The sequence below is a fragment of the Ambystoma mexicanum genome, chromosome 4p (genome assembly GCF_040938575.1).
Source record: "Ambystoma mexicanum isolate Mex_15411 chromosome 4p, UKY_AmexF1_1, whole genome shotgun sequence".
Classification (NCBI taxonomy): Eukaryota; Metazoa; Chordata; class Amphibia; order Caudata; family Ambystomatidae; genus Ambystoma; species Ambystoma mexicanum.
Window position 1 is genome coordinate 1,190,815,841 of NC_090927.1, and position 23,971 is coordinate 1,190,839,811.

The 23,971-nt window shown below is 50.3% G+C and overlaps 1 protein-coding gene across 1 annotated transcript in view; it reads left to right on the plus strand.

The window, feature by feature from the left end:
• Positions 1 to 23,971, plus strand: part of ANAPC1 (anaphase promoting complex subunit 1) — a 2,053,226-nt gene that overhangs the window by 1,966,046 nt on the left and 63,209 nt on the right. Inside the window, exon 45 of the mRNA XM_069606837.1 lies at positions 9,418 to 9,616. Coding sequence (XP_069462938.1) covers positions 9,418 to 9,616 — 199 coding nt within the window. The remainder of the gene's footprint in view (positions 1 to 9,417; positions 9,617 to 23,971) is intronic.

Consider the following 23,971-nt stretch of genomic DNA (forward strand, 5'->3'; position numbering starts at 1 on the left):
CTCAGAGTCTCCCTGCCACCGCAGAGGGAGTCCTCTTTTATGCCCATCGACAGGACCCCCGTGAAACCTCCGACGGAGGAGAAAAAGGGGGGGGCAGGAGGTCGTCGTGGATTCGGCCTCAACCTCTGAGGAAGAGCTGATCGTGGTCTTAAGCCACGGCGTTGGCGTGGAAGAAGACCAACCCGTCGGGAGGGATCCCGACGTAGGAGACGACGATATCGTCGAGGGTGCCGACGGGGCCCCTGACTGCCTGTCGGACTCCCCTCAACCAGCGCCGCAAGACAACTCGGCGGCCATTTTGTTGGCTACACAGTCCTTATGCTCGGAGATAAGGACGAGACTGCCGTTACCACCAGCGGAGGAACCGCTCCCAACAGGGGACCCGGAGCAAGGCCCTTCTGGGAGCCCTCCCCCTAAGAGAAGAAGTATTCACCCTCCACCTCCTTTTCAGCCATCGCGCCCTGTTCAGCCCTCCTCCCCGTCCACGACTCGGTTGGATGATACGGGGACTGACACGGCCGCGACGGGTACGGACGACGAGGATCTGCCGTCGTCACCTCCCACCCGGGCTTCCCCACCCGACGAGATTGGATCGTTTCACTCCATGATCGCCAGGGCGTCCGAGCTCTTCCAGCTCTGCCCGGAGGAGAAGAAGAAGGAAGGTTTCCAAGAGGAAGACGGTCCTCTCCGTGCCCCTACTGGATGATATTTGGGATGAGGGCCTCGCCCTCCTCAAGAACCCATCCACGACGCCGGCTAGAAGGGATCGGTACGAGAAGAAGTACCGGGTCCCGGACGCGGCCACCTTGTGCCTCCGGGCACAGCCGACCCCGGACTCCGTCGTCTCCGCGACGGCCAGGAAGAAAGCGGGGGGGAGGGTGCGGCCTCCACGTCGACTTCCCCGCCGGACGGCGAGGGAAAGAAATTGGATACGATGGGACGCAGGGTCATCTCGTCTGCAGCGACGACGATTAAGGCGGCCAACGCCTTGGCTATCGTAGCCCGCTACGACAGGGAGCTGTGGTATAAACTGGCCCCCCTGCTGGTCTTCCTACCGGACGACAAGAGGGCGGATGCCCTAGAGATCTTGCAGGAAGGTGAGGTGGCGTCGGACCACGCCATTACGATTGCGACGGACATCGCCGACACTGGATTTCGCCAGTTGGGCAACGGCGTGTGCCTTAGGAGGCGTGGATGGCTCAAGGCTACTGACTTCCGTCAAGACGTGCAGACCAGAGTCTTGGACATGCCGTTCGATGGAAACAACCTGTTTGGGAAAACAGTGGACGATTCCCTTCAAGCCATCAAAGCAGACACAGAGACGGCCCGGGTTCTTGGGGTTCTCCAGCAACGGCGGCCGCCCTTTCGGAGCGGCGGAGGCAAGGGTGCCTCCAAAGGTTCCGGCGACGGATTTTCCACCTACCGTCAAGCGGCCCGTTCGTCATCGCAGGAAGCTTACAGGGGACGAGGCAAGTCAGGCGGATCCCGCCGTCGTCGCCAAGGAGGTCAAGGTGGCAAAGCCTCGTCGAAGCAGGACTGAACCGGCTGTGGGGTCGGGCCCCCACCGAAGCACCCCGGTGGGAGGCCGGCTGGTGAGCTTCGTCAGCGTGTGGGAGTCCATCTCCACCGACCGTTGGGTGCTGGACGCCCTAGCCCAGGGTCACGCGCTCGAGTTTCAAAGAAGGTGCCCGCGCGTCCCCCTGTGGCCAGGAAAGAACTTCACGTCCCTCAACTTCTCTTGGAGGTAAAGGCGATGCTCAGGAAGGGTGCCATCGAGCTCGTCCCAAAGAGGCTTCGGGGCTCCGGAGTTTACTCAAGATACTTCCTCGTGAAGAAGAAGACGGGAGGATGGCGTCCCATCCTGGACCTACGACGACTGAACAAATTCATCAAGGCACAGAAGTTCCAGATGGTCACCCTCCAACACGTCCTGGGTCAGCTGGAGGAGGGTGATTTCCTTTCGTCGTTGGATTTGGAGGATGCCTACTTCCATATTCCCATCCTAAAGGGACACCGAAAGTTTCTCAGGTTCGTGGTCCAAGGGCGTCACTATCAGTTCAGAGCCCTTCCCTTCGGACTAAGGTCGGCACCCAGGGTGTTCACCAAGTGCCTCGCACCGGTGGCGGCGCAGCTGCGCCGAGAGGGGATCCACGTCTACCCCTACCTGGACGACTGGCTCATCCGAGCGAAGACGAGGGAGCTTGCCGTGGAGCACACAGCAAGGACCGTCCAACTTCTCACGGACCTGGGATTCTGCATAAACTACGCCAAGTCCCACCTGGTGCCCGCGCAAGACGCACTGTTTCTGGGAGCGAAGCTCGACACAGTGTCGCTCCTGGCCTATCCGTCGGAGGAAAGGACGAGGGCCATTCTGGGCAAGGTGCAGCGGATGCTGGTTGCGGACGCGGCCAGGGTGAGGTCCATCAAGTCCCTCCTCGGAATGATGTCTTCCATTTACCTCATCCCCCTGTGCAGGCTCCGGATGCACCCGTTGCAGGAGTTCCTGGACGCGCGCTGGATCCAGACTACGGGCAGCTTCGAGGAGAGGATCACACTCGACGAGAGTTTCCGACGAGCGATCCGGTGGTGGGGCACCCGCGCGCATCTGACGGCGGGCATGGACTTCCAGACCCCCGGCCACCAGGAGACAGTGACCACGGATGCCTCCCTGGAAGGGTGGGGAGCGCACACCGAAAATCTGCATGCGAGAGGCCTTTGGCTCCCGACGGAGAAGTCCCTCCATATCAACGTCCTGGAGCTCCGTGCAGTGTTTTGGGCCCTCAGGTCCTTCCTTCCGTCCCTCAAGGGCAAGGTGGTGAGGATCTTCACCGACAACACCACCACCATGTTCTACATCAGGAAACAGGGCGGAACCAGGTCCCCAGCCCTGTCCAGGGAGGCGCTGGATCTGTGGCATTGGTCCGTCGCCCAAGGGATGTTTCTGGTGCCGTTTCATCTGGCAGGGATAAAAAACACCATCGCCGACTCACTCAGCAGGGAGCTGCGCTCGTGCCATGAGTGGGAACTACGGCAGGATCTAGTGGACCGCCTCTTCCGACGGTGGGGCACACCCCAGATCGATCTGTTCGCGACGGCGACGAACTCCAAGTGCCGGAGGTTCGCCAGCAGGTTTCCCCAGCCGAGGAGCATGGGCGATGCTTTCTCGTTCCCCTGGGAGGGCCTGTTTCTATACGCGTTCCCCCCATTGCCATTGCTGATCTGGCTCATCAACCAGCTCAAGAGGTCACGGTGCAGGATGATCCTCGTCGCACCTGCGTGGCCGAGGCAGATATGGTTCCCGGACCTTCTGGACTTGTCAGCGTCCCCGTCAATCAAGCTGCCAGGGGACGCGGATCTTCTCTCCAGGGAAGGAGGCGCCATCCTCCATCACGACCCGAAGTCGCTGAACTTGCAGGCCTGGCTCCTGCAGCGTTAGAGTTTGGAGGATACGACATACCGGCCGACTGCAGAGAGGTTCTTGCAAAGGCCAGGGCGTCCTCAACTCTTAAATGCTACGGACACAAATGGAAGAGGTTCTCTGTCTGGTGCCACGCACAGAAGATTAACCCTCTACGGATTACGGCTCCCCAAGTACTGCCGTACCTACTGACGCTGGCCAAAGCTGGACTGGCGCACGCGTCCATCAAGATTCATCTTGCTGCGATCTCCCGGTACACCAGAACCACGGGGCGGACGTACTTGTGGTCTCATCGTCTGGTGAAAGAGTTCATGAAGGGACTGTTCAGATCGTTCCCGCCGGTGAAGGCTCCTGCCCCGGCGTGGGAGCTCAACGTGGTGCTGACCAAGCTCATGGGACCTCCGTTCGAGCCTCTGCACTCGGCTCCGTTGAAGTTCTTGTCGTGGAAAACAGCGTTTCTTGTGGCCATCACCTCCGCACGACGGGTGGGAGAGATCCAGGCCCTTTCCTGCAAGTCCCCGTACTTGACTTTTCACGACACGAGGGCAGTGCTCAGGACGCACCCCTCCTTCATGCCCAAGGTGCCGTCGGACTTCCACCTCAACGAACCCTTGGTGTTGCCTGTTTTCTTCCCGTCGCCTTCGTCACCGGCTGAAAGGACTTTGCACTCGCTGGATGAGGCTAGAGCGCTGAAGTTCTACGTGGACCGCACAAAGTGTTTTCGGAAGACGTCACAACTCTTTGTGAACTTTGGACCTGTCAGTCAGAGGAAGGCTCTCTCGAAGGCTTCCATTTCCAGATGGCTCTCCGGCTGTATCATGTACTGTCATCGGTTGGCAAACCGACCGCTGCCTGGCCGTCCGAGAGCCCATTCCACCAGAGCGATCGCAGCTACCACGGTGTTCCTATCTGGTGTGCCCTTGCTGGACATCTGCAGGGCTGCTACGTGGAGGTCGACGCACACCTTCACGAAATTCTACTGCGTCGATCGGGATTCCAGGGAGGAGTCCATGGTCGGCCAAGCAGTGCTGCGCAACCTGTTCGCCTATGGTGAGCCTGGTGAGGAGGTAAGATTTGCTTAATGTTGAGTTTGATGTAATGCTTAATGTTGAGCCTTTGCCACCTCCCGTGGTTGTGCATGTGTGTACTGCTATGTATTCTTTATTCATGAGCATGTGAATCCATGCCAGACCCCATGCTGGAGAAGGAACAAGTTACTTACCTGTAACTGTTGTTCTCCAGCATGGGTCTGGCATGGATTCACATGTGAACCCTCCCGCCTACCCCTCTGCGGCTCTTCACTTGGTCATACTGCCACTTCACGTGCTACCAAATCTGAAGATGGCTGCCAGAGGTGGGGCTTAGGTAGAGGGCAGTCATTGGCTGTGGTCAGTATGACGCAGAGATCAGTGATTGGTTACTACTACGAAAGACAGATCAGAAACTAAACTGATACTGTTTTTTTCTTTACCGAGGATTCCCAGCCTGACGACGGGGAATATTCATGAGCATGTGAATCCATGCCAGACCCATGCTGGAGAACAACGGTTACAGGTAAGTAACTTGTTCCTAGCGTTCCGTCGCACATTATGAATAGGACACACCTGGCTGTACAATGACTGCACTGCAATTCTGATTTCTGAATAAACAATATTAGTACTAGCCCCTCCTGTCAGCCAGTTCATTTCTTTGCCTCTTTGCCACCTTCTTCTTTTTTTTTTAACACATGTTTTATTGGTAGTTTGTACAGACTTATAAACATTGTCAACAATCTTTCCACCTCCACCCCCCCCCCCCCCAACTCCCTTATCCCTCGCCCCTTTCCCCTCAGGTGGTGGTCTTCGGATTTTCTTCTTACTTCGGAACGTTTATAATATGTAAAGGATTTTTATGTTGTGTGGGAACCATTGGAGCATTTAGTCGCTTTGTAAATAGGGAAAGATATTGCCCTATGGCGAAACCCTCTTGTGCCCTGAGGGTCCCTCTCAAGAATCCGTCTTGTCCTGTGTTGGGAGTCTAAATTGTGGCTAGTGTCAGCTTGCCTCCTATGTTCACATTAAGGAAAAGGTAGCGCCCCTCCCAATCTACCAGAGAGTTCTGCACTTGTGCATTTAGTCTTTAATCTTGTAACGCTATTAGGACCCCTGCTCTCTTTTCCCCATGTTTGCCTGATATGTGAGTCACCCCTATGATTTGACTTGTGCTTTATCTTTTTTCTTTATATGCGTTTCCTGGTATAATATTATATCTGCCCCCAGTCTCCAAGACTTCCTCTTAATTGGAGTGTTCATCCCCCTGACATTGTATGACATGATTTTTAACAGTTTCTGGTTCAGACTATCCATATTCCACTCTAGGGTTTCTGCTAGCTTTCCTGAAGCCCTCCCTGACTAGCTTTCCCTTCTGTCACTCCCCGTCCCCACCACCCTTCCCCTCCACCCCCTTGGTTCCGCCCTTCCCCCCTGCCTACCCCAACTTCCCCATCCCCTGAAGAGGGGCTAGTTTCCTAAGAGGGCTTGATGATGTGTCCTTCGCGCCTGGCCCCTTGTCAACCTCAGGTTGTTTGCAGGGAGTTCTAAACCCCACTACGGATTCCAACATCACCCTACCTCCTTTTCCCCTGTGCCATACATTTTACTTGATTCGGGTCCCCACCCCATTGCTAAGGAATAATTGGTTCCATGCCTCCCGCTTTTACTTCTCTTTTGTCAGGGAGTGTGCTATCTTCATTTTCTCCTCCCTCCTCTGTTCTTCCTCGCTACCATTTTCCAACCTTCCAGCTTCTTAATGCTTTTCGTTTTCCCTCATGCTTGATCTTACTCATCTCCATCGTTCTGGTGCAAGCCTAGGATTTGTTCCCCTTCCTCACATGATCTAATCCTATGTTGTCTCCCTTCCCATGTGAATAGGAGACCAAACGGGAAGGTCCATTTGGAGCTCACTTGGTTGGTCATTGGGTGTTCGACCACTGGGCCCATTTTCCTTCTCTTCAGAAGCGTGGATCGGGCAAGGTCTTGATATATTTGAACTTCTTGGCCATTTATTTGCAGCAGGCCTGCTGTTCTTGCCTTTTGTAGTATCTGCTCCTTTTGTGGGAGTAAGACGATATTGCTGCCAGCACGTCTCTTGAGCGAGCTCCTGATTCAGGTGGTCTTCTTGGTCCCACTCGATGGAGTCTGTCGATCCGGACCCGTGTTTCGGTTTCCTCTGATAATATTTCGGTAAAGAGTTGGAGAACCGAGTCCAATAAGTCTTTATCCTCGACTGTTTCAGATAGATTTTTATTCTGATATTTGATCTTCTCGATCTGTTTTCCAGATCCTCGCATTGGAGTTCGAGATTGTTGGAGATACGTGCCAGTTGTTCCAGCACTTCATCCAATTTCTGAGTTTTGTCCTCTGTGTTGCACTACTTTTTCTAGCGTGTCCGTCCTCCTTTCCAATTTCTCAATGTCTACCTTGACCTCCTGCAGGGATTGCTTCATATCTTCCTTTAGTGTCTGGAATTGTTTCTGGACGTAGAGCAAAAATTGATTCTGGAATTCTTTGAAGCAGTTTAGCATGTCAGTTTTGGTCATGTGATTGTCTCCCATGTCTTGCCAGTCCTGGGAGGGGGTTTCCCGTGAAGTGTCCCCCTTGTCGTTGTGTCTTTCGCACTCCAGAGCGGGAGATTGCGCTGGGGTCGGGGGTTTTACAGTCGGGATTTTGACATGAATGCTGTTGCTGCCACACTGTTGTCTGTTTGAAACGCCCAGTTATGAGCTTGCCAATATATTGAGGGATTATGCATGGGTCTCTCTTCACCTTTTTACTTTGTGCGCCGGGGGCGCTTGGTTGTTGGGCCCGCTCTTCTCTACTTAGTAGCCGAGTGTATTCTTTTATTTTGCAGGAATATTTACTCCTTTCCCTCCTGTGTCCTCTGCATTTGTGGTTTATAGTGGCCTATATACTATAGTTGGTGATGTGCCTTGGCAGAGTGAGGGGTGGGCTGTGCTGTGCTTCCTGCCCCAGTTCTGCTGTGGTCTTGTACTGTGCTTTTAGGAATCCCCCTTTTGTTGGTACCTCTTGCCTTACGTTTCGCCCCTTGGATTAATGCCTTGCTTGTTACTGGTTTCTCCTGGGGCCCTTTCTTTCACCTTGTGGCGTTGTCAACTCCATGTTTCTGGGGTCCTACCAGCTGCTGTGGGCGACCTTGCGCTAGCGCCGATCGTTTGCTGCTCCTTTCTCACATTCTAGTTCCTCCTGCTCCGGTGGACGTCTCTAATGTGGATCTTCGCTGAAGCTTTTTTCCTGTTACCTCGGAACCTCTGCTTCTCTGCTGTTACTCTGATCTTTGTTGCCTTGGCCCGGCGGTGCACCGCTTCTAGTTCGTAGTCACAACAGGGACCCTGGAGTTCCTCTCACTCCTTTATGTGTTTGCTGCAGAGATTTCCCCACACAATTTGCATGTAATTCTGCTTCAAATGATGTTCCGTTGAGGCGAAGATTCACCCGGAAAGCTAAGTAAAGTGCTCAATTGGCGCAGCCCGGTGAGGAGAGACTCCTAGACACGTACTCCTCTGCCGGCCGCCATCTTAGAAATCCTTCCCCACCTTCTTATAACTATTCCCACTCTGCCATGACTCATTCAGATTTACATTTGAGCACATAACCATGGGGCGAATGGGAGGTCACCAGCGACCCGGGCAGTATTGCATACCAGCCCAGTTAGTAAACTTTTCAAAGGTTCCCTTCCATATATACCACTGTACAAGCCTGAATGCTCAGAAGCACTGCCACAAAATAACTGTCACCATTTAATGGATTATTGTCTTCCTGCAAGCACTATGCTCTGAATCTGAGATATATTAGGTACAAAGGCAGAGTACACACATCATGGTAAATTTAAACCTCCTTGTTATTGTGTTGTTTATAGTGCTTCTTACCGTGATTCACAAAAGTAGTGTTATTAGTCATTTTAATGGTGCTTAGTTTATCAACTCAGAAAGAAAAACTGAATTGACCATTCCTGGACTTTTCTGCAGTGTGAGTAAAGATCTCAGCAGCAAGTACCTAGCCCACTAAGCTATCTGTCCTGCAAATCACTATCAGCTGTTTGGCCATAGACTAGTAAAAAAATATCATGTGCTCCCTTTTCAAAGAAATACACAGGCATCTGCAGAGAGGTCTCTCGGTCTTGGACATTTTCCAAGCTGCCACTTGGTCAGCCTTGCATACATTTGCTAAACGCTATTGTTTGGACTCCCTGTGGGTTAGGACGTGCTATTTGGCACAGCAATTCTACAAAATGTTCTAGTATATAACAAGCTTCTCTCTAGTCTCGCTCTCCCAACCTTCTTTGAAATAGCACTGCTTCACTAGTATGTCCAAGATGAGGAATCTGTGGGAGGACACAATCCATCAGAAGAACAAATTACTTCTCTCTGGTAATGTTTTTTTTCTGATGGCTGTTCCTCCCACATGTTTCTCATTGCCCTTCCATCCTACCCCATTGATGGAGAGCTCAATGCAATGATTGTTTTTTAAGTCCCCTCACACGAGTGAGCATGGGTTAAATAAAGAGGAAAATTATGTCATGAGTCATTGTGCTGGAGATATATATATATGACTGCCAAATGTCACATCGGGAGTAAAGGAGAAGCAGCGTCAACGGTCTTTGATGCTGGAGTCGCACTGCACTCCCTGCTGGGATACAATTGTATTTGATTCCGCTGATTATATCCAAGAGCAGTAATCTGTGACATGAATATCCATCAAGAAAGAACCTTACCAGCATACAGAATTTTATTATTTTTAGAGAGTAAATGTGTCTGGTGCGCTGCTTTTGTGTAGGACCCCTTTGCAGCCCTGTGCACACCTCTGAAGCATCCTTGTCACATGGTGCTCACCAGATCTGAATTGGGACCTCTGCTGCTTTATGGAAGGGTTATTGCTGCTGCTGTCTAACCTGTTTTTTTTATGCCAGCACATTGTCTTGACATTTGAATGTGCTCGTTTCAGGCTGTCAGACGATTGGAAAGAAGAGAAACTTTAGAGACTTTCGAATTGTGGCAAATCAAACTGGTCTTGGAATTCTTCAACTCAAGAAGCCTCCAAGAGAGGATGCACACTAACCCAAACAGGGTGCTTTTGATGAACTCTGAACTTCTTCCCTTAATGAAGTGCACGATAGACACTGCTCTGGATCAGTGGCTGCAAGGTGACTATAGCCTTTCTCAAGAGCATTCATCTGAAACTTCTGTACCATTCATGTTTGTATAGTAAAGCCATAAGGCGATCCTAACGTTGCATAGTCCTATTGCATACATTTTGACTGTGATGCTTACTCATTGCAATGGCAAATATCCTCTTCTCATTGTTCTTTGTCACACACAATGCAAATGAATTTTGTATGCATCGAAAATGTTGCGGCTGTTTGTACATTTGAATCCTAAAACCTAATTAACTCTGTTTTGGTTTTGTTGCATCAATTCAGATGACCTCTTGGAAATGAAAATCCTATGCGTATGCTTGCTTTTTCAAAAAAGCCTAAATTCTGGCCCATGACCCGTTCTTTTCATTTGCTTTCATTCCAAGTGGTCTTGAATCCTTTTCATTCACCTTTGTATCCTCCAACCGCATAACATATTTCCCTATGCTTTACTACTTCCAAAGATACTTTAGCGTTTTTGATAATTGATCCCATGCACAGGCTAGATCAGAGGTTCTTCCTTTGCATTTGGGGGTGCCAAGCCACTAATGCACTAACTTATTTAAAGCATTGTTTATGCCATTGTCTCCAACAGTGATAGCCTTCATTCACAAGAGGAGCTGCCTGGGCCCAGTGAACTCAAGTTTCATTTTTCTGCTGCTACAGAGTCTTGGAGTCAAAACGGAACTTTTTGCTGTCTTTATTTTTTAGCATGTTTTCCCCAAATATCTAGTCGGATAGGGAAAAACACATTGGGGACTGGAACTCTTCATCTGCTTCAAAAGATGGAGTATCAAATTGCTGGAAGTCCCATTGAGCAGGTCCCTTACCACCCGTTGAAAGGATATGGATCCTCACAGTAAGATACCTCCCTCCATGAAACTTAGGATCCAATTTTGGGACCTTTTGCTACAGGTGCGTGTGCCTTTGCATACACTTGGGCAGCAGGCTTACATCAGACCTGGGCAATTTCATATTTATTCTGGATCAGGGGTGAAGTGTGGATGGTAGTTGAACTGTGGACAATGATATATTGAGGGGCCACCCCGACTGTTGAACAATGAAAGGATTTGTTCCAAGTAGATGAGGTTGAGCAGTTTAGAAATACTCAGTTAAGTCATTCAATTGCCAATGATTGCGTTCATTTGAAGGACAACAGTAACCTTCAGTATCGTCCTTCATAAATGCATTTAGGATGTCATCAGATTATTGTTTAAGTAATACAAGTCTATTGAAAAGGAGGGTGGCAATGAAAAGATGAGTTGTCTTAGGTTATGAGAAGTTCTAGGTGGTGAAATTAACTTGGAGACCTGGGAAAGAGCTTACAGGTCACATCTATGTATTACTGTTCGGGAGGTTTTTCCAAATCCCCTCACTTTAGTGAAAGGACAGGGTGTCCACCAAGTTAGACCAAATATTTCAATGGGTAATCTAGCGGAGCAGTCAAACCTCACTCTTAAGTGGGGGTAGGCTAGTATCAAAATGCAAATAATCAGACATACAAACACAAATTTCATATATATAATCAAACCCACCCAAGATTGTGTGAACTATGTGGCTGAAGGCATGAATTGGGTTTGTTTTACCGCTACGGAAATGACCGAATGAGAAATGTAAGTAATGCAAAATTGCTCGTACATTTGCCATTCGGTCATTCAATGTAAAACAACCCCAAATCTAAAAAAAAACATAACCCCCTCACCCCACCCCCATACTTAGCTTTCCTTCAGACTCGCTGGTCCCTGCAACGCCAGTTCTCCAGCATGGGGTCTGGCATGGATTCACATGCTCATGAATATTCCCCGTCGTCAGGCCGGGAATCCTCGGTATAGAAAAAATCAGTATCAGTTTAGTTTCTGATCTGTCTTTCTCAGTAGTAACCAATCACTGGTCTCTGGGTCATACTGCCCCCAGCCAATGACTGCCCTCTCCCTAAGACCCACCCCTGGCAGCCATCCTCAGATTTTTACCGCACGTTCAAGTGTTGGGAGTCCTCGTGCTTAGCTCTCGAGCTTTTGCTGCGTTTTCGCGCTTTTTCGGGAGATTTTATCATTTTTTCAGTTCAATAGAGCCTCAAGCTCCACCGTTTCTACTTCCGATCAACGAGGATCCGTTTCGGAGTTTCTACGCCCCTCAAGGGTGAAGATTCCGTCGAGTTACGCTTTTGGAGGATTCCAGAAGTTCCGAGGCCTACCCCGGACAGGGCCCAGGAGAAAGGGAGCTCGGCGCCTGGGAAGCTATTCAGGACCTGCCCTGGATGCCAGCTTCAGAACGTTTTCAAGGAGGACGAGCATTCGTTATGCCTCTACTGTCTCCATGAGGACAAGACACACAAGGAAAAGGACTGCGCGTTTTGTGGGAACATGTCGGAGTGGGCCATGAAGGATCGCCACCTCCGTCTTGCCAACTGGCTGGAAGGTAAGAGCCCGCCAGGCGAGAAGAAGAAGTCCGAGCGGTCTTCTAAGTCCTGTGAGGGTGCTCCGGCGACGGGGGCCCAACAAAAGGCTAAGCACCGCGAGTCCGCGGGCACCGGGAGCGCCGAACGGTCGGGCTCCTTGGCTGTCAGGCAGGGCGCACCCTCCCCGGCACCATCGACCACGAGCCAACGCTCTGGCTTGGGTAAGAGGAAGTCCGAGAACCCGGCAAAGCTTCTGGAGAGGCCCCGGTCGATCTCGAAGATTCCGGCTGAGGGGGAGCGAGGCTCGGACCCTCCCCCCAAGGTGAAGGCCCCAGGCGTACAGAAGGTGACGTTGGCCTTAATTCACCCTGCTAAGACCTCGATTGAGGATGTCGCCGCGGCCCTGGCTCAGCCTGTGGAGGCGCCCTCAGGTACCAGAGTCTCCCTGCCACCGTGGAGGGAGTCGTCTTTCAGGCCCATCGAGAAGACCCCCCATGAAGTCCTCGTTGGAAAGTGGGGGGGAGGGGGTGGTGGCCGTCGTGGATACAGACACAACCTCTGAAGAGGAGCTCATCCAAGTCATGGAGGAGGCACAGCCCATCAGGAGGGATCCCGACGAGGGCGACGGTGACGCAAACGAGGCTCCTCAAGAGCCCTCGTTGCTGTCGTTTCCGGCGCCGCAGGACAACTCGGCGGCCATTTTGTCAGCCATCCAGTCCTTAGTGGCTGTGGCCTAGGTTGTGGCATTGATTTGTTTATTGAGGGTGAGGAGTCGAAGTAGAAACCTAGAGTTGTTGGTAACTTTGATGGTGTTGCCATCAATGTTGAAGGAATTGAAGGCAGCATTTAGTTTGGGGATCCTGTGTTGAGAAACCTATGAGGAGCAACTCGGTCTTGTCATCATTTAGACATAGACCATGTTGCACCATCCAAACTTGGATTGTGAGGTAAATGGTGTTAGGGAGTATTCTCTTATAAGGCTAATTTCCCAAACCTAATGAGTCCCCCAGCAGCTTTGCTGGATTTTTTTTTTTCTCCTGCTAAGAGTGAGACTCTTTTGTTCCCACGCTTAGGCATGATTTGAGGTATGTCTTTGACTTGGTATGTGCTTATGGGCTCTGGGGTCTTTTACTCCATAGGGTATCATCTGTTTTGGTATATATGTTACACAGCACCCTCATGTGCAGTAAAACAGGGGTGTCATAGTGACCCCCAAACATAGACTCCATACCCTTGGACTGACTACTGTCTCCCAGGGCATGTAAAGTCACCATTGGCTTTATTAGTCCAACATTGTGAACAGAACCAGTACCAACCATCACATTGTGGAAGTACTGGAAGGTGTTAATTAGATTACTCCTGGGTCTGTTTCCAAGGGGGCACTGTCCAGTCCCCCGTTGTCGAGTTTCTGGCTGGTGGCAGTGGTTACCACGCGAGATATTCCACCGGAATATTTCCTATGAGATTTTCCCATTCATTTTAAAAGCACCACTTTTTTGGTGCATTGTAAAGATACCGCCGGTTTATTTAATTAATATAAAATCACCGGTTGGGTCTCTTTGCCAGAACTCTTTTACAAAATGGCGTATGTGTCCGTCTCTGTAACTCCAACCAAGGTCGGCCTCTTTGTTCCACTTTTTGGCGGGCTTCTCCACAGAAACCCTCCAACTGGTGCCACTCTGTCTGGTATTCACAAGATGTGTGGGTGGGGGAATTGGCACCCTGGACTGCGTTGCCTTAGCAACCCAAGTCGCACTCTGTTCTGATTGGCCCAGTGGTGAGCCGCCCGGCTCACCACTTAGCATGTATGAGTGACCACTAGGCTGTTGAATGGGGGTTTTTCGGCATAAAAGCAGGGCTTTTGGGGCTGGAACTTCAGAAGTCGCCAGAGGACCTGAGAAATCCGAAGAGGGGAGAAGCGGAGCCATCTGCAACGACCTCACCACTTCCCCGACGATAAGAGAAGATCTTCTGCTGCAAGAGTCTTCTCCCTCTGAGCCGGTGGGAGCAACCAGTTCAACATTCGCCTTCCGGGACGTCCCTTGGTCGAATCGCAGTGCCAAGCACCCGGCGGCCGGATAGCCAAGCTTCAGTCCAGCAGGACAGCGAGTAAAAGGAACACACCTTTTAACCGAGCAAACTCTGTGGCTGGTTTCATCCCTGGGCAGTGCAACGACTCCAAGTTTCCTCCTCGACGAGAACTTCTCCTTCCCTGGTCTAAACCACGAACTGCACCCGCTGCCAGGAACAACTGCCACCGCTGGAGCTTCCTCACTTTTAAAGGTACTGTGTTCCACCTGGCCTCCCTTTCCACGGATTGCTAAAGGTGACTCTTAAATCCTCGGCTTTCCAACTAGGTTGGCCCCCAGACCTTCTAACTATATATTTCACATCAAACCAACCTCTATAGAACATTTTTGCAAAGACTTGAGTGCTTTTTTAAACTGTGTGATCTTGGGCACATTTCGCCTTGCTCCATTTAAAGTGGCCTTGGCCTATGAACTTTGGCTCTACAGTAGACTCTGCCTTCACTAGCTTGCTCTGGTCTTAGAAAAGTGTTGTGGACTGTTTGTTTCATGACCTGTCTTTTTCTCTCTCTCTAACTTAATTATTGGAGTGCCATCTAAGTTAAGCGCTCGCATCTGTTTTACAAATAGTGGCGTTTTGACCTAGACTTGTCTAATAATTAAGGGAGGTGTGTATACTTTTTCTGATTGTGTTTGAACTTGCTTTATAGTGCTTAGTGTATTCCCTAAAGTGTGTTTTAAATAAATAATTATATACTTTTGATAACAAGCTCTGGTCAGTGTTTGTTTGCTCCACTTTTTTTCTGGCCCTATTGTGTATCCTCTGTATACTGGCCTACTCATCTTGAGAGAGGTCTGACTGCTCAGCCACAGCTACCAGTTAAATCTGGGTGGTGCAGACTGCTACCAATTGGGTTTACTGCTTACTCCTGTAGTCTTAATCTTTTTGCACTGTTCCCCAAGGGAATTGCACAAGATTCTGCCTACCAAATGGCATTGATGGTGGCTGTGTCAGTGTCGTGGTCCCCGGATATTGGGATGAAGATCTGGGTGTCATGTGCGTAATTCGTGTAGGTGACACCCAGATCGTCCAAACGATCAAATGGGGCTTTGTCAAAATATTGTACAAAGTTGGGGACACACAGGGGCCTCGGGGTACTCCACACGCAACTGTGGTGGGTGGTGATTCTGCTTTGGTGAAGAAGACTTTCATTGCTTTGTCACTAAGGAAATATTTAATCCATTGTGTGGCATTAGAGGAGAAGTGTGCTGCTGATGCCAGGTGTTTACATAAGATGTTGTGGTCCACCAGATCGAATGCAGTAGAGCGGTCCAGGAGGAGGAGCAAGGCTAGTTTCCTTTTATACCTAAGGTCATCCATTTGGATTTTTAAATCCAAGAGTGCTGTGTCCGTCCCATGTCTTGGGCAGAAACCAGACTGTCGTAGCCCCAGGATGTTATTTGCTTCAAGGGATTTCTGAATTTGCAAGTATCCTACTCTATCGAGAATTTTCAAGAGAAACAGAACAGTTGTTATTGGGTGGTAATTTGCGGGAATGTTGGGGTCGAGGTTGGGTTTCTTTAGTAGGGGTAGTAACCAGGAGTTTTTTACGTCTGTAGGAACGCAGTTGTTTTTAAAAGATGCATTAATAAGATTGGTGATGAAGGGGGTGAGTTGAGGTGTGCAGTCTTAATTGACAGTGGGTGGGCAATGGCACCTAGATGGCTTAAGGCTTAGGATGATTTGAAGGACCTCTCAGTTAGTGACCTCTGTGAATTCGAATTGTGGTATATCCTTGGGGGCAGTCGCATTCTCAATGGAAGTAGGTGGTTCGGAAAGTTTGGCTACACTGTTCTTTTTATCTTCGATAATAGATTGTAGTCGATTGATTTTGTTATGGAGAGCATTTTGTATGTTCACATCAGCTTGCATCTTTGTTGCAACATTCCACTGGAGGGATAGGGGTTTCTAGCTCTCTGTGAATTAAGAACAGTTCCTTTGTGTTAGAGCTGGCTTTGGAGATTCTATCGTTGTAGAGTTTACTTTTGGTTTGGAGTACTTGTTTGTATTCTCTGGAGGCATTGTTAAAAGCATTTTTGTTAGTTACTATAGGTGTTTTTTTTTCCAGAGTGATTCAGCCTTACTTTTTCTCTTCCTTAGCGTTTTTAGTGCAGGGGTGAACCAGCCATTGAGGTGGGCAGGTTGTTGGCTTTACGCAGCGCTAGTGGGCAATTTTCATTATGGCAGCTTGTATTGTGTCATTGTAGAATTTGGTCATTGTGGCTGGGTCAGAGATATCAGCGGGTGGAGTTGCTAGGACGGGTTGCAAAAGCAGGAGCAGGCTGTTGGCCGTGATATTTCTTTTGTTTCCCGATGGTGCTAGTGTAGGGAGGTTAGTTTGGCTGATCTTAGTATCGATATTGAATGTGATGAGGTGGTGGTCAGACTCACGGGCAGGGAGAATTAGATGTGATGGTGGAATTGCAGTTGATGTCTGCAAGCCAGTCGAGAATACAACGTTCAGATGTGTGGGATTCTGGATTATGTGTGCAAATCTGAGTGCTGACATGGTGTTAGCCAGGGATAGAGCATTGTTGTCGCGGGGGTCGTTCAGGCCTAGGTTAAAATCACCCAGAATTATGGTTTATTTGGGTTTGACATTGGAAGAGATGATTTGTGTAACCTCGTTTTCAAATGTGAATACGGGTGAGGGGGTCTGTAGATGAGGTGGATGTTTAATGTAGCTGTTGCTGATAGTGAAAGTTTTACTGATGGAGGTTCACATGCAGTAAGGGGGGGTAGCAGACACCTCTCTCATGTTCAGATCTGTTTTTGCTATGATGGCCACTCCTCCACCTTTGGCATTAGGGATGTCTCTCCTGCATATGGAGTAGATGTTCGGGGCGGCCAGTGAGAGGGCATGGCCTGCTGTGGCATGAAGCCAGGATTCTGGTATGGCAAGGAAGTCTAGATTGTGTGATGTGATGATGTCTGCAATGTCAAGTGCGGTGGCTTGGAGTGACCAGGCGTTGATGAGAGCTCCAAGAATTGTATGGTTGGGTGTGCTGGTGAGGTTGGGTTTGTGAAGGTTGGTTCAGGCTGTGCGGAGTGTGAGGAGTGAGTTTCTTCTGAGGGTGGAGGGGGAAGTGGTGCCTGTTATGTCTCCAGATGAGTTGGTTCTGGTAGCAAGATGGGAGTTTCGGTAGCAGTGGGCATGTGCAGCTGCTGGTGGGTTGAGACGGTGAGTGGTTGCCCTGGCTCCCAGGTTGTGTTTGTCATAAAGCATTGGGAGGTTCTGGAACACCTGGGGAGTCGTGAGGTTGTGGTTGAGCGACGCCAATGGGAGACGGGATGGTTGGCTAGAGAAGGCATCAGGTGTGATGGGAATGGTTATGGACTGGGGTGGACTGATGCTGGACAGGGTTATGATGCGGCTTATGTAAGTCCGGTATATCATTAAAGCAGCAGACATGGTGGTTGGTAGGCACCTTGATGAAATTGGGTATGGAGTCAGCATAGGGGCACTGGGACGCGTGTAGTGTGAGCTGTGGGCTGGCAGGGCAGTCCTGCGGACACGGAGGTGACAGTCAGTGGCATGAAATTGCAGAGCAATACAGTTTAAGCCGGTCTGTTAGTAGCGGAGGTGTTCCTAGGCAAGACTCCATTACGAGATGGCATTCAAAGGTAAATCAATCAATTCAGAACATTTCAACTTTTGGTCACCGACGTTTAACAAGGCATAAGTCATTTGCGAGATGGCACATCAAAAATCAAAAATGCATCATCGTGATGTTATTGGGAGCATGTAGGCATATAATGAGTGGAATGGCATGCAGTGTTTGGACATAATTAGTACACGAGCATGTACTGCGATGCTATTTGATACAGGACAGTTCACCAATAGCAATGTTGGGATGCAGAGAAAATCAAGATTGTAGGAGTGACATTCGAAACATGTCTGTGCAAATCGGTTAACATTGAACATTTTTTAAAAGGCAAGCAAGAATCATATAAGCGGTGCGGTGTGAACGTGTGGACATGAGTGTTACTATTCTACTGTGAAGTAGTAGCGCTTATCTGAGAATGAGAACGGTGATGGGCACTGAGGGCGCCTGCCGTAATGGTCAGACTCGCGTTTCGAATCGGTGGTGGAGCGAGTCTAGGCTTTGAGGACCTCGAGTGGGTTAAGACGGGAATTAGAACCCAAGTGCTATAGTATTTACTACAGTCAGTTAGCAGATAATTTCAAATCAGCAGGGATTTCTTACCGCTATGGCTGGTGATGTAGTTAAGGTCCTTCAAAGAGTTTAATGTTTGTGGGTCGGTAGAGTGAACCAGGAAGAAAGTTGGAAAAGGCGCTATGCTCGGGCAGCGTAATTGGGCCTACATCCCGGTGACCCGAACAGGCACAGACAGGCCTTGTTAAATCAGGCCTTTGAAAAAAGGGCTGGCTTATGCCAGCCAGTCGCTGTGGTTGGCTCTTCTGGGGCCAGCTAGCCAATCAAAATATACGGTCGTTTAGCACCAAAGTGCTCGACACAGTAAACATCGAGGTGGCCATTTTGCAAGAGTCAGAAGCAAATAATAAAGATGCGAGTGCAGATATGAAGCGTTGGGTCAAGGCTTCACAGACCTCGTTTGCGCTTGGAAGGTTTGTAGAAGGGCAATATGTGAACAGAGTGAGATATTCTGTGCAATTAAAGCCGTAAAGGTGTGCAAGCAGTCACACGTATTACAATCTCACCGGATTGATTCTGGAAGTCTGGCTGCTGCTGCAGCATGGTCTCCGTACGTGGTGGAAAAGGGCTCCAGCCCTCTCTGCGACATTCGTTGCATGGGTTGCAGGCACAGAGTTAGATCAGGAAGTCCTTCTAGAGATCTTTGCCCTTTGGGTAATCCCTCAAGTGGATCTGGTTGCGTCCAGTATCAACAGGAAATGCAACCTGCTCTGCTCCATGGAATTTCCTCAGAGCAGCTCTGGGGTATGCGTTCATGGTGGACTGGGAATTTCCACTCCTGTATGCGTTCCCACCAGCCCCTGTCATTCTTCATGTTATCAGGTGGTTGAGGAAGTCCGGGAATTCTATGATCTTGAATGTTCCAGAGGACGTTGTATCCAGAACTTCTAGACATGTCCATCTGCCCTCCATTCCGTCTTCCCCGGAGTGCAGACCTGCGCTCACGAGAGGGAGGAAATCTTCACCCAGAAATCGGAACTCTGAACTTTCACACCTGGTTTCTGAGAGGTTAAGATGCAAATATTGAGACCTCACTGAAGACGTAATGGGGGTGTTGCTTTTAGCCAGAAGACCAGCAACAAAAGCATTATATCGATGCTGTTATTGCAAGTTTTGCCACTGGTGTATAGTTAAAGCTATTGATTCTTTCACTTGTGATACACCTGCAGTGCTTTCTTTTTTGTTACACCTAGCCCATCAGAGGCTCCAGGTGGCTATTGCCAAGGGGTACCTGGTGGGGTTATCCATCTTTAAACGCACGCCAGAGCAAGGCTCTTATTTTAAAATACCCATTGTGATTCCGTTCCTCAAGGGACTGACATATATTTTTCCACTGGTCCCTTTCATAGTCCCGACTTTGGGATTTAACATTTCTAATGGCAGCACTATTTGAAACTCTCCATTCCTCTCCTCTCAGATTGACATTCAAGATAATCTTCCTAGTTGCTATCACTTATGCTCGTACAGTGAGTGAGCTACAGGCTCTTTCAGGTGAACCTCCTTTCACTACATTTTCCAAGGATTAAGGGAGTCTTGAGGGTTCGTCCATCCTTCCTTCCCATGGTGGTTTCAGAATTTCATCTGCCACAAAAGATGACCTTGCCTGCATTGTATCCACCTCCCCATCCTTCCAAGCAGGAAGAGGTTGCACAGACTTAACCCATGAAGAGTTCAGAGTTTTTAGATTGCCAGATTGGCAAATGTTATGTTATTTTGCATTTATATAGCGCCTTATATACCATTGGTATGGTCTGAAGGCGCTGGTAGGTTGAACGAAGTTCGGGTCAGCAGAGAGAGTTCAAAGGTGCGTGTGCGCACCAGGTATGTGTGCAGCCGGTGCGGAATTCGTGTGGTAGCTGCTTCTTAGCGTTAGGTGTGGTGGTTGAGAGATCAGGAGTGTGTGTTCGCTCTGGCAGGATTTATCCAGACCGAGTGTGGCTGCGTTAGGCCTGAGGAGAACGCTTGGCTGGGGGGGTGTGAAACCAGCAGATGTTGATATGAGAACAGTTATACAGAATGGTGTCATAGTATCTCTGTGTTCTAGTTGAGTGGTGTTGTAAAGAAGAGAGTAAGCGTGGGGTGTGGTGTGATATATGCCCTTTCAAATGTTCCCTGCATTCCAAAGCATATTATGTACGTCACGCAATTCTATGCGATCAGGTCCGTTCTATGCAATTTTTATTCATTTCAGGCGTTCAAGTTTGCCCTACACACTCCTGTCTGCTCGACACACTCGGGCACTCTAGTCCTCCTTGCGTGCTCTAGTCTATCCCTCATTCTCCAGTGTGCCCCACGCATGCTCTCATGTATTCCATACGCATGCACTCCAGTCTACCCCGCGCATGTACTCCTGTCTGCCTAAGCACTCATCCGCTTTGTATACTTGCCCGCTCTGTATACTCATCCGTTCTGTACGTTCATCTGCTCTGTACGGTCATCCGTTCTGTACGCTCATCCGATCTACACACTCATCCGGTCCACATACTCATCTGCTCAACATACTGCTCGTCCGCTCTACGTACTACTCATCCGCTCTACGTACTACTCATCCGCTCTACGTACTACTCATCTGCTCTACATACCCATCCGCTCCATACACTCATCCGTTCTACGAATTAATCCGCTCCGCGTACTCACCCGCTCCACACACTTATCGGCAACACACACTCATCTGCTCCACACACTTATCCGTTCCCCACACACATCCGTTCTACGAATGTATCCGCTCCGCGTACTCACCCGCTCCACACACTCATCTGCTCCATACACTCATCTGCTCCACACACTCATCTGCTCCACACACTCGTCTGCTCCACGCACTCGTCTGCTCCACGCACTCGTCTGCTCCACGCACTCGTCTGCTCCACGCACTCGTCTGCTCCACGCACTCGTCTGCTCCACGCACTCGTCTGCTCCACGCACTCGTCTGCTCCACGCACTCGTCTGCTCCACGCACTCGTCTGCTCCACGCACTCGTCTGCTCCACGCACTCGTCTGCTCCACACGCACTCGTCTGCTCCACACGCACTCGTCTGCTCCACACGCACTCGTCTGCTCCACGCACTCGTCTGCTCCACGCACTCGTCTGCTCCACGCACTCGTCTGCTCCACGCACTGGTCTGCTCCACGCACTCGTCTGCTCCACGCACTCGTCTGCTCCACGCACTCGTCTGCTCCACGCACTCATCTGCTCTCCACAGTCATCCGCTCCCCAAAGCCATCTGCTCCCTACGCTCATCCGCTCTCCATACTCATCCGCTCCTCCCACTCATCCGCTCCTCCCACTCATCCGCTCCTCCCACTCATCCGCTCCTCCCACTCATCCGCTCCTCCCACTCATCCGCTCCTCCCACTCGGTCGCTTTCCACGCTCAGCCGCTCTCCCCACTCAGCTGCTCTCCACACTCACCCGCTCTCCAGTCATCCGCTCTCCACACTCACCCACTCTCCAGTCATCCGCTCCCCACAGTCATCCGCTCTCCACACTTATCAGCTCCCTATGCTCATCCACTCTCAACAGCCATCCGCTCTCCACACTTATCAGCTCCCTATGCTCATCCGCTCCCCCCACTCATCCGCTCCGCCCACTCATCCGCTCCGCCCACTCATCCGCTCCGCCCACTCATCCGCTCCCCCCACTCATCCGCTCCCCCCACTCATCCGCTCCCCCCACTCAGCCGCTCCCCCCACTCAGCCGCTCCCCCCACTCAGCCGCTCCCCCCACTCAGCCGCTCCCCCCACTCAGCCGCTCCCCCCACTCAGCCGCTCCCCTCACTCAGCCGCTCTCCCCACTCAGTCACTTTCCACAATCAGTCGCTCTCCACACTCGCTCTCCACACTCAGCTGCTCCCCACACTCCACACTTATCCGCTCTCCACACTTATCCGCTCTCCACGCTCATCCGCTCTCCAAGCTCATCCGTTCTCCACGCTCATCCGCTCTCCACACTCATCCGTTCCCTCCACTCAACCGCTCTCCACACTCACCCACTCTTCACACTCACCCACTCTCCACACTCCACACTTATCTGCTCCCTACGCTCGTCCACTCTCATCCGCTCCCCACTCTCATCCGCTCCCCACACTCATCCGCTCCCCACACTCATCCGCTCCCTCCACTCAACTGCTCTCCGCACTCGTCCGCTCTCCGCACTCGTCCGCTCTCCGCACTCGTCCGCTCTCCGCACTACATGCTCGTTTGCTCGTACACGTTCAACTGGTCTAAGCGATCATCCAGTCAATACGTTCATCCGTTCAGTATAGTCATCAGTTCTACGCCCTCCTGCGTTCTGTTCGCTACTCTGTATTTGCGTACTCATCAACTCTACACGTACTCATCAATTCTACATGCTCGCCCGCTCTACACACCCAACCACTCTACACACTCATTCGCTTTAGTATGTTCATCTATTCCATCCGATCTCCATACTCATTTGGTCTTTCTAGTTGTCTGTTCTTCCACTCCTGCACTCTTCCACTTGCATTCATCTGTTCTACACGCTTCATCCATTCTAACTATTTCATCTATGTCATTCACTATGTTCCCTCCTCATTCATTATGTCCATTTCATCAGTTTAGATTTCCTTACTTTCCCAATGATTTATTCCTATTATCCACTTCATTGTTTTGATCTACATTACTCGTTTAGTTTTGTTTGTCTTTCTAGTTTACATTCAAGTTTATTAGCTGTCAATTTCTTGCTTCAGGTAGTTTGTTGGGTCAGTGTTATTGTGATTATGTTAGTTTGGAAAACAGGTTGATTTTAGGGGAAGAGCCAGGTTTTCAGTAGTTTGCGGAAGGACGTTAAATCCTCAGATAGGCGGATGTAGGGTGGGAGCGAATTCCACAGGGCTGAGAACGATGATCCGCCTAACCTGACTGAGTTTGTCTTAGGAATTACTAGGAGGCCAGCTGAGCTTAATCTTAGGGTGCGAGTGGGATGATAAGGTATTAGCTTGTCTTGAAGATATTTAGGTCCAGTTTTATGCAGTGCTCGATGGGAGAGGCATAAGGTTTTGAAAGCCACTCTACGGGCTACTGGAAGCCAGTGCAGTGTCTTAAGGGCTGGGGATACGTGGTCTCTTGGACCGAGCGCAAGTAGCAATTTGGCCACCGCGTTTTGTGCCCTTTGGAGTTTATTCAGTTGGTAGGCATGGATTCCGAGGTATAGGGGGTTTGCGTAGTCCAGTCTTGATATAACGATTGATTGGACCGCAGAGAGTCTGTTGGGAAATGAGAGATATGGAAAGATGCGCCTAAGGGTTTTAAGGTGGTAGTGGCAGGACTTTGAGACATTGTTGACTTGGCGCGAGAGTGTTAGGTCAGAGTCCAGGGTGCATCCAAGATTTTTCACTGTGTTGGAGGGTGTCGGTGAGTTGCCCATGGTGGGTGGCCAGGGAAGTGGGTGCGGAAGAAGATCGAAGTTGCCGCAAACCATGATTTCTGTTTTGGAGGGGTTTAACAAGAGGTGGCTTTGGGTCATCCAGAGTTCTATGTTAAGGAGGCAGGATGCCAGGTCAGGTCTGGAGTTGGGTTTCGAGTTCAGGAATTTTAGAATTAGTTGAGTGTCGTCGGCGTAGTTGTAATACAGGATGTTGTGTGAACGAATTATTGGTGGGAGGGTGATCAGGTAGAGATTGAACAGGAGGGCGGATAGACATGCTCCTTGTGGGACTCCCGTGTCGACTGGTCGGGCTTGGGA